Genomic DNA, 13882 nt, shown 5'->3' on the forward strand with positions numbered 1-13882 from the left:
GGCCTTAGAGCTCTCCTTAAAAAGCCCATCTATACACGACAAATACTCCGACATCTCTCGGCGACGGCAAACTCTTTCTCTCTCTCTCTCTAATGGACTCTCTGGTCGCGAGTTACGCGTCGTCGGACGAAGAAGAAGATCTTCAACCACGTAGAGAAGCTTTCACTGTGAAATCCTCAGAACCTAGAACTTCTTCTTCGTCTCTGTTCTCAGCTATTCCTCAACCCAAAGAACTCAAATCCTCCGAAGATGGTGATTTTGGTTCATCTTCCTCTCGAGGAAAATCTTCTCCTTTCCTTTCCTCTCTCCCTCCTCCTAAATCCTCAATTTCACGGAAACAAAATCCGGCACCGTCGTCAATTCCGAAACGTGTCGTCCAGATCAGGCTTCCCGTAAACCCTAGACCGAGCAATCTTGATGATGATGAAGACGACGAAGAAGAAGAGAAAGCTAGGAAGAAGCGTAAACAGATGGAATCTGCTTCCGCATCTCACGATTCATCAGTGAGATCGTTCTTTTCCGCCATGCCTGCACCTAAAAGCTCGCAAACATTAGGTGCTCTTCCTTCATTGGGATCCGGATCAGGTCGAAGATCGAATCTCGAAACAGAAACACCTGCGATTGTAATTCCTCAAACGGATTCAGGTATTAGTGATCAACAAAACCAGAGCTATGAATCGCTTAGTCATAGTAATAGCGAAACGGAACAAAATGTTGGAGTAGATAACTATTATGCTGCTGGTTATGGTGGATACGAAACGAATCCTAGTGGTAGTGTGGGATATGATGGTAGTAGCTATGGAGGTAATACTTGGAATGGTGGTGGGTTTGAGGCAACAACGGGATTGCCCGAAGCGGTTGTAGCTATGGATAGTGGTGCGAGGAGAGGAAGGAGAGGGAGGAACCAGATGCCAGAGATTGTTGAGGTTAAGCAAGATGAGCTTATGAAGAATAGGCCAAGAGTTGATCAGGTTAAATCTACTGGAATCGCCTTTGGACCTGCGTATCAGGTTTGTTTATCTTTCTAAACTCTTTACTCTTGCTTGGACTTTTCTTTTGGATGCAACAACTTGGGAGTTGTCTTTTCTCTAAGGTCTCTTATTATATACTCTGGCTCTGTAAATTTAAACCCTTTGCTTGTAGGAGATTCCCATTAGAGAGCATATTAGGTAATCAAATATTTGAGAAAATCCCAAAATTTAACCACCAGAAGAAGAAAATAGAATTTGAGTTGCAGATTATCTCTTGTTTGGGGGTTCCATTGTCAAGTTCTTTCTGTTTTGCTGAAGATTTTCTTTGTGGATGTATAGGAAGAGAGATACTTGTTATCATACCAATTTTATTGTGTGTTGTTATTCACAGTAAAAAAGATTTGGAATTCTTTGTATTGCTTTTTAAATGCTTCTTTGTTTTCATTTGTCTTGCAGCCGGCAACATCTTCATCTAAAGGGAAAGTGTCAAAGCTTCACAAGAGGAAGCATCAAATCACTGCGTTATTCATGGACATGAAGCACAAGGAGTCGGAGTTGACAGAGAGACGTTCTAGAGGATTGCTCACAAAAGCCGAGACACAAGCTAAATATGGATGGTGATTTGCCGCTATTGTTTCTCTCTGTGATATTGGCAACAGATTTTCTGCAACTCACACTGTAATTTTTTTTTCACTATTGTCCAAGATCCAAGCTTTGAATGTGTATTCTCATTTCCCTAAATGAATCTAATCTCAGCAGAATGCTTTGACACATGCTGTTTATAGATTTTGTTGCATTAAAGATGATTCTCAGATTTAACTCAGAACTTGTCCCTGAATACAAACGTTCTATTTTCACTACTCCTGTTTTGGGAGCTAACAAAAGATCTGAACCTAATTAATCACTTATAGAGCAACTTGATATCCTCAAGTTTCGCAAGGGGTACAAAACTCATTGGCGCTTCACAAAAAATTTCTGAGTTTACCTTTCTAGTTTCTAAGGTCTCTAATCCAAAAGCATATGCATTTGATTGTGTCCATCAAGATTTTCCTTTGTTATGTGATCTGCTTCGACCCTTTGCTCCTAGCTTTCGCTTTTTGGCGTCTGATCGAGGTCTTAGCTGCAGAGGAAACCGACCATTCAGTTTTATATCCGTGATGAGAACAGAAGACTATTGGTCGGGAAAGATCAAACAAGGAATGAGAAAGATAACAAACCATCTTGATGTACTTGAGTTGTTTAAGGATCTCACTTGTCTCCAGTTCCTGAAGAAATGAACACAAGATGCATTGTATAAACTTTGAAGGCTTTTTTTGGAGTATGAAGAAATCTGTTCAAAAATCCAAATGACATGTTCATGGAGAAAGATGAAGCAAGACGGTGCGAGAATTTTCACTGCTTTTACCAAGTACCAGACTCTCACGGGTGCTAACTTTTCACCCTCAGAAGGATTTTCATTTGAGGAAAAAAAAGATAGTTGTAAAGACAGTTTCTGACCTGAGGGACGGCACAGTCAGCACGTGATGGATCCCAAAAGACGCAGCAGAAGCATTCCCAGTCTTTGGTTTGTACCTCTGAACGAGGGGCCCTGTTTATATCCAGTCAAATTAAGCATATTGAGTAAATTCATTTTACACCAGTGGTTGAGTTATAGATATGAGACAAGGAAGAAGATATTGGTAACTATTAAGAAGCCTGATGAAAAGGCGACAGCATGAACCAAATAATGGAACATGCAAAATTGTTTAACTTACCTACGCCACTTTCCGCAGATATCTCCATTACTATCTTCCTCTCTGCACTGAAGCCAATTCACTGCAGAACATTGTTTCTTACTATTCTTGGCCTTCTTGAGATCCTGCAAAGAGAGATGAATGGCAGCTATCTGAAATCCAGCCAATTCTATGAAAACATAAACTTATGCTTATCCACTATACTGAGAGCTTACATGAGTGTATTCTGACTGATCAATTTCGAAGGGTTCACCCACAAAAGAAGTATCACTGCATTGAGATCAAAACGCTTTTGTATGTCAACCAAATAAAACAATGGCCACTCATTTTGGTGACAGGAACAAAACTCATTTACGAGTAGACAGACATCTTTGATATCACAATAATTTAAAGGACTGTTGAATATCGAAGTGCATACCTCATTGTTGGACCTGACCAGTCTGGAACATCTGCTTGAAACTTTTTTCCTATTCGAACTCCTATTACCAATGGTACTGTAACTCTCCATTTCCGTTCCCGTGAAATTCTCCCCTTCGTCTTGGTCTTTGATGGCTTATTTTTCAAACAGGATGGACAGAGCCAGTCATCTATCCCTGCGATGTCTTTCATTTGTACACCGCAGCAGATTGTATGATATGCTTCTTCACATTCATCACAAATTAGCATCTTTTCGACAGTTCCTGGCTTATCACAATGTTTACACAGCCTGAAAGGGCCGCTACTACCGTCTGTATCTGTCTCAGACACCACAGCATCAGAGGAATAGCGATCATCTTCCCCAGTTGTACTCGAACTTGAATCAACTTCAGAACTGGATTTCAAAGACGAGCAGCTGTCATTAGTTCCATCTGAAGAATATGTCACTTCGGTAACCTGGGTATCATCTACAAGTTGATCACCATTTGTTTTGGTTTCTCTTAGGTCATGTCTAGCAAAAGGTCCTCTGAATTTTAACTTCTTCCGGGTATAAACTAGAAAGCCATTAACCCGATCACCAACAGATTTGCCTCTCTGCTTCCTCCGGCTATATGTCAGCAAGACATCAGATTTTTCTCCATTTCTCTTGGTTTTCCCAACATGACTTTCAGTAAAACTCCCATTAGATTTCACTAACTGCTTGCTTCGGTTGTAAACAGGTTGATGACCACTTTTCTTGATTTCTCCAGGGATAGGTCCAGTAAAAGCACTATCAGCTTTAACTACCTGTCCCCTGTGGCTACATGCAGAAGATTCAGCTTGATCACAGCCTATCTTGGTTCCTCCAGTGACATGTTTGCTAAAAGTACAACTATTAAATTTCACTCTACCTTTTTTTCTGCTATACACAAGACAATTATCTGATCGATTGCCTCTTCTCCTGGTTTCTCCACAGTCATGCTTAGAAACAAAAGCATCATCAAGCCCAGCACCCCTTATCGTAGTTTCTCCTGTAAAAGTACAACTGGATTCCCCTCTCCTTTTTTTCCGGCTATAGACAAGACAGTTGTTGAAGCGATTTTTCCTTTTTGTACTTTCTCCAGTGTTATGTAAAGAGACAATAGAGTCATCAAGTGAATCATCCTGTTTCCTGGTTTTTCCTAGGTTATGTTCCTCAGTTCCCCCAAGCTTTAAGCTCCTCTTCCTTCGACGATACACAAGAGAAGTCAGGGCCTTTCCCGATACCTTGTGCATAACAGATTTCTCTGGACAACTTACTTGAGACTGTTCGGGAACTTTGTGATGTTTTGGATGTTTTGATTCATCAAGATTCATTGCATCAGTGACTGGAACAGCTTTACAAAAGCTTACTTGAGACTGTTCGGGAACTTTGTGGATCATCTGATAAGTTTCAGCAAGCGAAGCCCAATCATATGTAGCAAATGGATCTTGATACTCGGACACGTTCAGTAGACTAGATTCAACGGAAGAGCTGAACGAACTTTCCACCAACATCTTTTCCTGATAAACCCAAAAGTATCTGAAAGCACATTAATTCTCTAAGTACCGATGAATCTGTTGGTCAACTTCTTCATGTAGTCCCCCTGGAATGGTAGAGTTCATATCCTCCTGATCTCCTAAATGTCGAAAGCAAAACATGGAACAGAGTCAGTATCCAAGAAACCATGATTTAAAAAAAACGAAACAGTACGTTATCTTCTGATTACTAATTTGGATCAATTTCACCGTACATAATTTTAGTCCAACCCATTGTTTTATACTAACCCCAGCCAATTATCAAGAGCCCAAAGGGTTGCTCTCCTGATTCGTAATTGAATAGTTTTGTGGTACTGCATTCTAAGCCTACACATATTGTTCTCATCATCTCCAATCTCACTAAGAAAAAACAAAATGGACTCCTAACGAAGTTGGTCCCTCTAGTGTCAAAAATGCAGACTTTCCATTCAGATAGTCCAGGATGTTCTTAGATGTTGAGAAAACCAAAAAGATTCGGATCTACCGTGACTCAAATCTAGAAACCCATGCACCCTTCAACCTAGATTCAAGCTAAACATATCTATAGCATCTTAAATCCAGGTTGCATAAAACGATTGTGAAGTAAGTAAATTCCCCTTCTATGCTAAAATTCAAGTCTCAATCTCAACAATCTCTGAGAAATTTCAATCTTTCAGTCATATATAGCCTGAGAAACTCACAACAAAACAGACTTTCGTTCTTATGAAAACCCTAGAACACAATCAATAGGCACAAAACCATCGGAGACTAAAGACCAAATTCAATTGCAGTAATTGCACAAAACCTTCACATACCTCACAAATCACACTCAATAATCCAGTCCAAAACAACAAACAAGACAATGAACAAACAATTTCGTAACAAGAAGAACAATCTCGCATTTACCAGATGACTACGAAGAGACACAATAGCTAAATCCTCGTTTGGGCTTCCTCCGAGATATGGCGTTTCTTCTACACAAGTTTCTCAAGTTTCCGACTCTCCTCCACTGACGCAAGTTTCTCTCTCTCCGTCGCTCTCTCTCGCTCTATCGCTCTCTCTCTCTCTCTAACTCACTGGCAAAACAACTTTTCTTTGATTTTCCTGTGGAAAATTTATATTTATAACTTCAAAATCTAATTTATAATTAAACCGCTCAGATTTTTGTTCTTGTGTTAAAAGGGTTTATTTTTTTAGTTTCTTGCATTCTGATCCCTGAATCTCTGAAACTGTATCACTAGAGAAAATTCACAGATTCAATATTTGCAAACCAAATCACAATGAGAAAACACAAAACTTTGGCATTTCTTATATTACATACATAGATGTTACACTGTTACAGAAAGTTCAAAGCTACATGTGTCAAGACTTAGACTTGATAATTCCAAGAGGATCAAACAATACAAAACTACATCTGATTCTACAACATAACAACATTTCTCCAAGAAGCTCAAAAGTCTCTGCTATTGAGTCCTCATGGAGTAAAACAAGAAGACTTGCCTAAAATTTTCCTGAGTTTTCTCGGTTATAAGTCTCCATGGATGTGCTTCAGTTCTAAAGGAAGCTTCTTCGTTACTGCTTCAAAGTCGTCCTCTTCTTGTCTCTTTGTCTTCTAGAAGTTGCATTAAGCTCATATCGTTCTTTCAACTTGTCGAAGGCCTAGACTCAGACAATGAAAAAGATGTGACATTTTAGAAGTTGCAAAAAGAATGTGCATACTAATGGCAATGGTCAGAAAGAAAAGATGAGAGCAGTGCTAAATCATGAATTTCAACTTCTGTTTTTCACTTACACCTAAGAGTTTAATGAGAAAACTAGCTGTGCTACTACTGTGTCTTTTAATCTGCGGTTGAAGGAAGAAAGAGAGATACTTGCCTGCTGAGTGAAGCAGTCTCGTTTGTGGAATCTTGAAGTTGATTAATCTCAGTTTTGTTCTCGTTGATTGCTATAGCCCCAGAGTTTTCAGAGGATGCCTTAGAATAGTGAGGTTGTTGAGAGATACCTTGTTTAGCTATCTTAAAGCCCACCTTCCTACTCCTCACTGTAAGATGTTGTTACACCATTTCATGACCTGACAGTGGAATTTAAATATATGATAACCAATACTGACAAACCAATGTTTCTTAGCTTTGAATCAGGATGTAATAGCCTAACACGTTCTAACTTACATATGGTTCTGCAAATACCTGATGGACTTACTTCTACATAATGCCAGCAGTTAGTCTGTTATGTTTTAGACGCAGCAATCAGATATGTTTTATAAACTACAGAAGAGATTAGAAAATAGGAAGCAAACGTTAGACCTTAACAACACCTCTGGGAAGTCTGAAAAATAGAACTTATACCTTCATCTTCTACATAGAGTCTTTCCTCCTCTTTTGATGTTTCACCATCCGGGTCTCTCTAACTACTTTTGCACATAGTTACAAGTTTGTATCTGTTACTTAGACCTCAGTCTTCGCCTTAAAAAATCTGCTCATTTAAAAGACAGTCCTTTCTGAGTAATGATAAACAAGGAAATCATAAGCTATAACAGTTATACCAATAGTGTTGCAAAATAATTGAATTGGAATTATTACATAACAAGAAGGTGGTTAATCTTGTGAGCATGAAAGGGTAAAACAACTTAGCATTATCAGTCTTGCGAAATAATTGGAAGACATATCATATGGTTGCTCATACCATTGGAAACTATTAGCAATTTTGTTAGTAAATAAACAACACTGGCATGCTTTTGTATGTGTAAACTACTGTCCTATGGAGAATCTCAAAAAACGAGTTTCTTCTACTCCGGCCTTCAAGTATATCATTAACTTTTTCCTCTGCTTTTTTCTTGAGGCAAATCACTATATTTCTCCCGTAAACAGATAAAAGTTATTATAATTCAAAGGTACTTACATAGTATAGTCCACCGCTCTCCATTGTCTTGGCCTGGATAGAACTTCTTCAATGCTGCTATTTACAAATGCATGACCTTCATTTTGGGGTTCTAAATCACGGCTGCTGAATCCTTTAGAAAAGCCTATACACCATTAGACGAGCAGCTCAATCTAGCTAACATTCTTTTGCCATCTTCAGTCACCACCTGCATTTTCCAAGCCACAAATGCAATTTCCGTCTTCCTTCGTTCCAGGATCATAATCACCATTCTCATTGTCTTCGGAAAGGATATCATTGAGTAATGCTTCAGAACCAGTATGAAGACTAGCTTCACTTTTGAAGATATCCTATTCAAAAAGAGAGTCAAGAGTTTCAGAACTAGAAGTGTAAAGAGAGTTCTGATACTCATAAGTCATAAGGAACATGACAAGAAAAGCTAGATACCCGAACATGACAAGACTCTCAAGCTCCTTATTTGGCCTGACCTTTTCAAATTGAATCCAATGACCAGAAAAGATACATTTATGTGGCACAAATCTATAACGGTATTTAGCAAAACGATCACTACCAGGGATACTTCCAAGGGCTGTATGCTTGTGTAGAGAATCTTCTTTCTTCTTTATATGTTGAGAACCTGGTCCTTCCGGCAGCTGAAGAAGCAGAGTCTATATGGACAAAGAAGTTTGGCTATACAAAGATGACTGACCAGCAAGTAATTATAAACTGATTTTGCTTCGAATAAAATAACAACGTTTCAACAACAAAGTTTCCATTGAAAACTGAATCCAAAAAGAAAAAAAGAAACAAATCCATTACACATAAGAAAAGCGATGAAACTCAAAGAGGAATCACACACAGCGATTTGATAATATCATCAGACAAGAGGAAGCAAATGTGCTTAGTTATGTTCTACCCTAAGCATCTTCTTCTTCTTCTACTACTTGAAGAGTTGGATTCATAGCTGCTAGTCCCTGAAACTCCAAATATATCTCCTTTCTTCAATAGCTTTAGTTGGATCTGGATGATCAAAATGCTCCATCAAGGCATTTTCAGGTACCGCAATGAAGGAGTTAAAGTTCAAATCCCTCAATCTTCTATGGAGTTTTCCATAGAAGTGATCACCACTTATCGTCAGAATGTAAGATGAAGGAGTGGTAAGTTGAGCATGGGAAATAGCACTTAGAAGAATTGATGTAGTCAACTCTATCTCTGCAAGTGACTCGGCTGAAAACAAGGCACAGATCTAACCCTAAAAAGTCAGTCGGTATCAGCCGCAGATAAAAAGGAAGCGACCCTCTCAACCCTAATTGAGTTTTCTTCTTATCCTGTTTCTCTCCTCCGGAAGAGAAAAAGTCTCTAATTCACTCGCGTCGAAACCATGCTGGGCTACAACGGTAAGATCTCTCTTCCTTTCTACGAAATTGCTTGATTGATATCATCTTATCGGTCTGTCCTTCATATACATATCTATTGAATTCATGGTTAATGGATATCTCAATCTTTTGTAATCTCTCTTTAATTCTTCTGTTTCCTAATCGTTTATGCGTTGTTCTCCGTTTTTCTTTTTCGTGAAGAGTTCTCAATCGACACAGCCGTCTTCTGGCTCACCGAGGAAATCCCAAACTCTAGTGATCCCAATCTTTCGATTTCTCGTAATATCCTATTAGCTCTTGAGAAATTGGGTATTCTTAGTTTGGGGGTGATCAGGGTTTATGCTCCTGAGGAGCCGAGCTCCAAAAAGGCTGAATGGTGCGATCCCAGGATCTATTACTATTTCGAAGGTGAATTCCTTCAACACTCTTTTCTGTTTCTTTTTTTTTTTTTTTTTTACTTATATGTATAATATGCATGTAATCAAGATCTCTGTTTGATATATTTCTCCAGGGGATAAAGACACTCGAGTTGACACAATGTTTTTTGACCTTATTACCTTTGCATCTTGTTCTCGTACAAACCCAGCAAATGTGATGGTTATCTCTAAATCCCCCCTTAAAGACGAGTGTCTCAGGGTTCTTCGCTCTTTGGAAGCTAGAGGTTCCAAGGTTTTCTTGGTTCAGTCTGATGATGAGTCTGAGTTTTTTCGTTCTCAAGACTCAATATTGGATTGTACAAGATTATTAGATGGTTCCATTCCTGTGGTCTTTGACGGTGATTCTGTTCCTATGGAACTTGACAATGCTTCTGCTACTAGCAGCACTAGCTGGGAAACTGATACTGATCCTGAGAATGAATGAAGAGGGATTAATTCTGTCGTGTCTTAACTTATTGAAACTTGTATTGCTTGTTTTGACTCTTATGGGCTTTTATATTGGGCCTTAAATGTGTACTCTCGGCTATCTTTCGCATCTTTTCTCCTTATCTTTTTCCTGGTTGTGATATCTTTCACTTTTCAATTTCATTTTAGATAAAATAAAGTTTAGATTCCTGTTCAAATATTTCGACTAGTTTCAAGCAACTTACTACAATTAACATGGAGTAATTTGAGGTAATTTAAAATAAATAAGGTGTAATCTTTTTAATGGCTTCATTCATAAAGAAAAGGTTTTTGTTTTCATTTTATAATCGTTTTATTTTCTCTTGTGTTGTGGTCGTTTGTGTCTAGTGAAAGTTAGTTGACAATCAAATTTTGAATCTCAATGAACAGTGATACTGAATTACTCTTTTATTGTTCTATTACATATTCTTGGAGATTTAGTGAAAAAATATTGGAGAACTTCACTCGTTAGTCTCATGAAGCTACACATATTAGTAATGGAAAGCAAATATAGGAGAACTTCACTCGTTAGTTTCATGAGTCAATCTAACGTTCTCGATAACTTTCTAATCTCCTTGAGTTACAAATTTCTCAAATCGGTTGGCATGTTCTGTTCACTGAAACATGGATTCTTTTCACCCTACAAACCAATTCTTCTGAAAAATGTAAATAATTAGATTATATAATGAGATTAAATATAGAATAAGAATTTGCTAGTTCTAAACTCGATCTCTAAAAAGAAAAAAAAAAAAAACTCGATCTCATTATTTGTTTAAAAGTATGATAATAAAAAAAACTCATTTTTCATCTTCTCATATCATTTGCATGCTCTCCTAATTTAGGAGTATATAACTTCTAGAATGAATAAGTCTTGAATCGGATGCACCAGCCGGTTTTGAAAATCTTCACATCTATAAGGTAAGTGAAATCAAATTGTCAACAATTTTAATGAGATGTTTTTATGAATTTTTAAAAAAGTAATATCTATTCTATTAATTGGGAAAGATTAGATAATATATAACCTTATTAAGTGTAAATAATTACAAGAGATGCCATTGGAATAAGTGAAATCAAAGAGCAAACAAAAAAAAACGATTAAGGGTAAATCGGTCACTTCAACAAGTCAATACACGCGGATCTTGGGTCTGATTAAAAAGCGGATCTTGGGTCGGATTGAAAAGCGGATCTTGGGCTGGATCCGTGAATAGAACCGAAGTTGTTAATGATATATCTCTAACATAACCGAATCTGTTTATAAGATATTTCCAAATCTCCTGCACACAATAATAACTAACCAAATTTGAGTTTTATTATTTAGAGAATAAATCTTAACGTACCTAGAATATTTCCTTTATATCATACCGATTTGGAAACATACCAAGAATTTCGCACAAATATAACAAAGATCTATGTAAGCCTTATTTGTCAACCTCCATAATTATTATATATTATGATACTTTTGGTTGTTGATTTGAAATGGCAATATTCACGACTTTCCAAATACAAATCGAATTCGAATTATTGTCGGGTAGTTATGGCAAGTGCTAATCATTAGGGTGATTTATCTTATTCTAAATTCCTTATTATCTATATTTAATTGATAATTGTTATTATTATTATTTTGCAGAAAAATATAATACCCAATGTTCGACGTCCACGTGGTAGTAATCTTCATCCTTACCATAAAAAGTTAAAAACGATTCTAATCAATTTTTAAATACAAATTATGGAAAAATTTAAACTCAAATAATATATCATCTTCGCAATTTAAGAAATAATTAAATGGAATCATTAATTGCTATATTTGCGAGGCGGTTTCGAATATTAGACGTCAACAGTAATTATAGATGCCATAAATAATCTTAACAATATATCATAATCTTTTGAAATTAAGCATATACCACGAATCTTTTTTTTTTTAAATTAAGAAAACGATATTATTTTGCTTTTTATGGTTGAAACCCGAAATATATTAGCCGATTTTCTTAATCTATAAATAAAGGATTCGCTTCACATATTCAGCACTCACTAATCATTTGAACCTTCTCCTTTTTATTGCTATATATATTTCAGTAAAAAAAAAAAAGGCTGCAAATCTTGGTTTCACGAGCCTTGCTCACATCAAACCTTTCAAACAAGTTAGAGGATTCAAGTAAGAATATTGCATTTTTGTGGACTCACTACATGATGCATTTGTAAGCGTCTATGCACCTATCGATTTATGTTTGTATGCTTTTTTTTAAATAAAAATGTTTATATGCTTCTAATTAAGATTTTCAATGTATTTAAATATGATTTTATAGTTTTTTTAAAGGGCACCCTGATTCATGCTATGTCAAGAAGCAACAAGTCAACAAGCTTCAAAGGTTTATCAAAACAGGAGAGCAGCGAATTTTTGAAAGTTATGTGCCTCACTTTGATAATATGTATTTTGAAAATAATCGAAAACTGTTTAGTACTAAGGTAAAAACCCTTAACCTTTGTCTTTATCATTTGATTTCTAATGTGTTTTGTCTAATTGATGTTAGACTAACTAATGATGTTAAGCTGTTTTTTGAAAATTTTCCATTACAGGTTGACAGTGCTCTTCAGATAAAGATAAAGTCTTATCCTTTTCTAGAACATGTAGGACTTTTTCTTTTCTAGATTATACTGTCTATGTATTTTGTTTATATAGTTTCTCGAGTTTTGATTATTAAGACATATTAAATAACATTACTAACCTCTGTTTTAAATAAAATGGCATGAGCTTGCATATGCTGTTTTTCTTTTCTTCATATTGTGATTCACACCAACAATTCTTCACACTTTTAACATCAATGTTAATCTGTCAAAAGGATAATAAACATGTTAATATAATACATCTGCTGTAACAAGTATTGTTTCTTTGATTTTATAAGTTCGCATGTCTAACATAGAAGGGAATACATAATCTTTTGTTTCATCTTATCATCACTGTTGTTACTTATTGTAACTAGACAATACAGAAACCAACTAATGTTATTGTCTTTCAATAAGAGAGAAAATATATTAGAAAGGTCATATAAGTTAAATCGTAGCATCATATATCTTATATGCATAAAGCCTCTATATAAGTTATTCAAGGGATACTTCTAATACTTTTAAAAATTCATCGTTCATCAAGTGAATTTGATAACTATTTGTTAATTAGCAAAAGGAAAATAGTTTGTCAAAACTATGTTCTTAACGTGTAATACTAATTATTTAGAAATTGACATAATACTTTTGAATCATTAAAATGATATTCTCACTCCATCAATTTCACTAAAAACCATAGCAATTAACGACATACTATATATTGAGGATTAGTGTCTAAAGAGCTTCAATCTTAGACATGTGTGTTCAATCTTAGAATTATATTCAAATCTATAAAGAAACACATCACATGTTTAAGAGTAGAAGAAATTATTGAAAGAAAGTTTAGCTAACTTTTTAGAAATAGAAGAATTCGAGACCTGCGAATATTGTCCACATGCGAGAGGACAAAAAGACAAAGCGGTGGATCAGAGGAGAGGTAAGTTTCGTATACCACAAAACCGATCAGATTCGCGGCGGAGGAGATTCCTGAGACCGCGGCGGCAGTAGCGATATATGTGGTGGCGGATTTGAAACGGTGAGGAGTAGTGGAAGAGGTGGATGAAAGCGGAGAAGATGAGTGAAGATCGAGCAAGTAGTATGGGCTCATTGTGGGCTTTATCAAATAATGGGTTATGTTTAGTTAAAAGAATTTTATTATTCAAAATTATACACAATATCACATTTGTATACGTTGTTATATTTTTACTCTAAAATCAGGTATTTTTGAAAATATACCAAATTTTGTTTTAAACTTTTAAATACCCAAACATATAATACGGATAATACGGATGTGTCGTTGAAAATACAGATATTTTAAAAAGAACTATATTCACATTAACTAATGATGTTAAGTTGTCTAATTGTATATTATTGCCGATTAACCTCATGTTTACGGGTTATTTGCGGGCTTTAGAAAAACAAAATATATAATTATATATTTATCTAATATATGATATTAAATTTGAAAATAATTTGTAATATATATATAACATAATGTTCAAAATTTAATTTTT

At 36.0% G+C, this 13882-nt stretch overlaps 3 protein-coding genes and 1 long non-coding RNA gene across 4 annotated transcripts; 3 read left to right on the plus strand and 1 right to left on the minus strand.

Moving 5' to 3' along the window:
- The first annotated feature begins 55 nt into the window (after positions 1–55).
- LOC9322116 lies at positions 56–1790 on the plus strand. Its single transcript, XM_002883952.2, has 2 exons — positions 56–1010; positions 1428–1790. The coding sequence occupies exons 1-2, from the start codon at positions 93–95 to the stop codon at positions 1590–1592; spliced, it is 1083 nt and encodes a 360-aa protein (XP_002883998.1). The 5' UTR covers positions 56–92; the 3' UTR covers positions 1593–1790.
- LOC9320066 lies at positions 1763–5766 on the minus strand. Its single transcript, XM_021031300.1, has 7 exons — positions 5543–5766; positions 3123–4758; positions 2920–2974; positions 2726–2829; positions 2469–2559; positions 2189–2236; positions 1763–2091 (listed from the first exon to the last, which is right to left on the minus strand). The coding sequence occupies exons 2-7, from the start codon at positions 4634–4636 to the stop codon at positions 2011–2013; spliced, it is 1893 nt and encodes a 630-aa protein (XP_020886959.1). The 5' UTR covers positions 4637–4758; positions 5543–5766; the 3' UTR covers positions 1763–2010.
- A 1965-nt stretch (positions 5767–7731) lies between these two features.
- LOC9322118 lies at positions 7732–9951 on the plus strand. Its single transcript, XM_002883953.2, has 3 exons — positions 7732–8910; positions 9091–9297; positions 9401–9951. The coding sequence occupies exons 1-3, from the start codon at positions 8895–8897 to the stop codon at positions 9748–9750; spliced, it is 573 nt and encodes a 190-aa protein (XP_002883999.1). The 5' UTR covers positions 7732–8894; the 3' UTR covers positions 9751–9951.
- Positions 9952–12175: 2224 nt separating this feature from the next.
- Positions 12176–12527, plus strand: LOC110230431. The gene is made up of 2 exons (XR_002333537.1): positions 12176–12233; positions 12345–12527. It is a non-coding gene; the product is annotated as an uncharacterized LOC110230431 (long non-coding RNA).
- The last annotated feature ends 1355 nt before the right edge of the window (positions 12528–13882 follow it).

The sequence above is a fragment of the Arabidopsis lyrata genome (genome assembly GCF_000004255.2).
Source record: "Arabidopsis lyrata subsp. lyrata unplaced genomic scaffold ARALYscaffold_3, whole genome shotgun sequence".
Classification (NCBI taxonomy): domain Eukaryota; kingdom Viridiplantae; phylum Streptophyta; class Magnoliopsida; order Brassicales; family Brassicaceae; genus Arabidopsis; species Arabidopsis lyrata.

Excerpts from the sequence above, each read along its gene's own strand:
- LOC9322116 (XM_002883952.2), top strand. The coding sequence starts at position 93 with ATGGACTCTCTGGTCGCGAGTTACGCGTCGTCGGACGAAGAAGAAGAT. Across the intron at positions 1,011-1,427 it reads CCTTTGGACCTGCGTATCAG|CCGGCAACATCTTCATCTAA; the intron begins GTTTGTTTATCT and ends TTTGTCTTGCAG.
- LOC9320066 (XM_021031300.1), bottom strand. The coding sequence starts at position 4,636 with ATGTTGGTGGAAAGTTCGTTCAGCTCTTCCGTTGAATCTAGTCTACTG. Across the intron at positions 2,975-3,122 it reads TGGTCAGGTCCAACAATGAG|TGATACTTCTTTTGTGGGTG; the intron begins GTATGCACTTCG and ends ATCTCAATGCAG. Across the intron at positions 2,092-2,188 it reads AACTCAAGTACATCAAGATG|CTAAGACCTCGATCAGACGC; the intron begins GTTTGTTATCTT and ends TTTCCTCTGCAG.
- LOC9322118 (XM_002883953.2), top strand. Across the intron at positions 9,298-9,400 it reads GATCTATTACTATTTCGAAG|GGGATAAAGACACTCGAGTT; the intron begins GTGAATTCCTTC and ends ATATTTCTCCAG.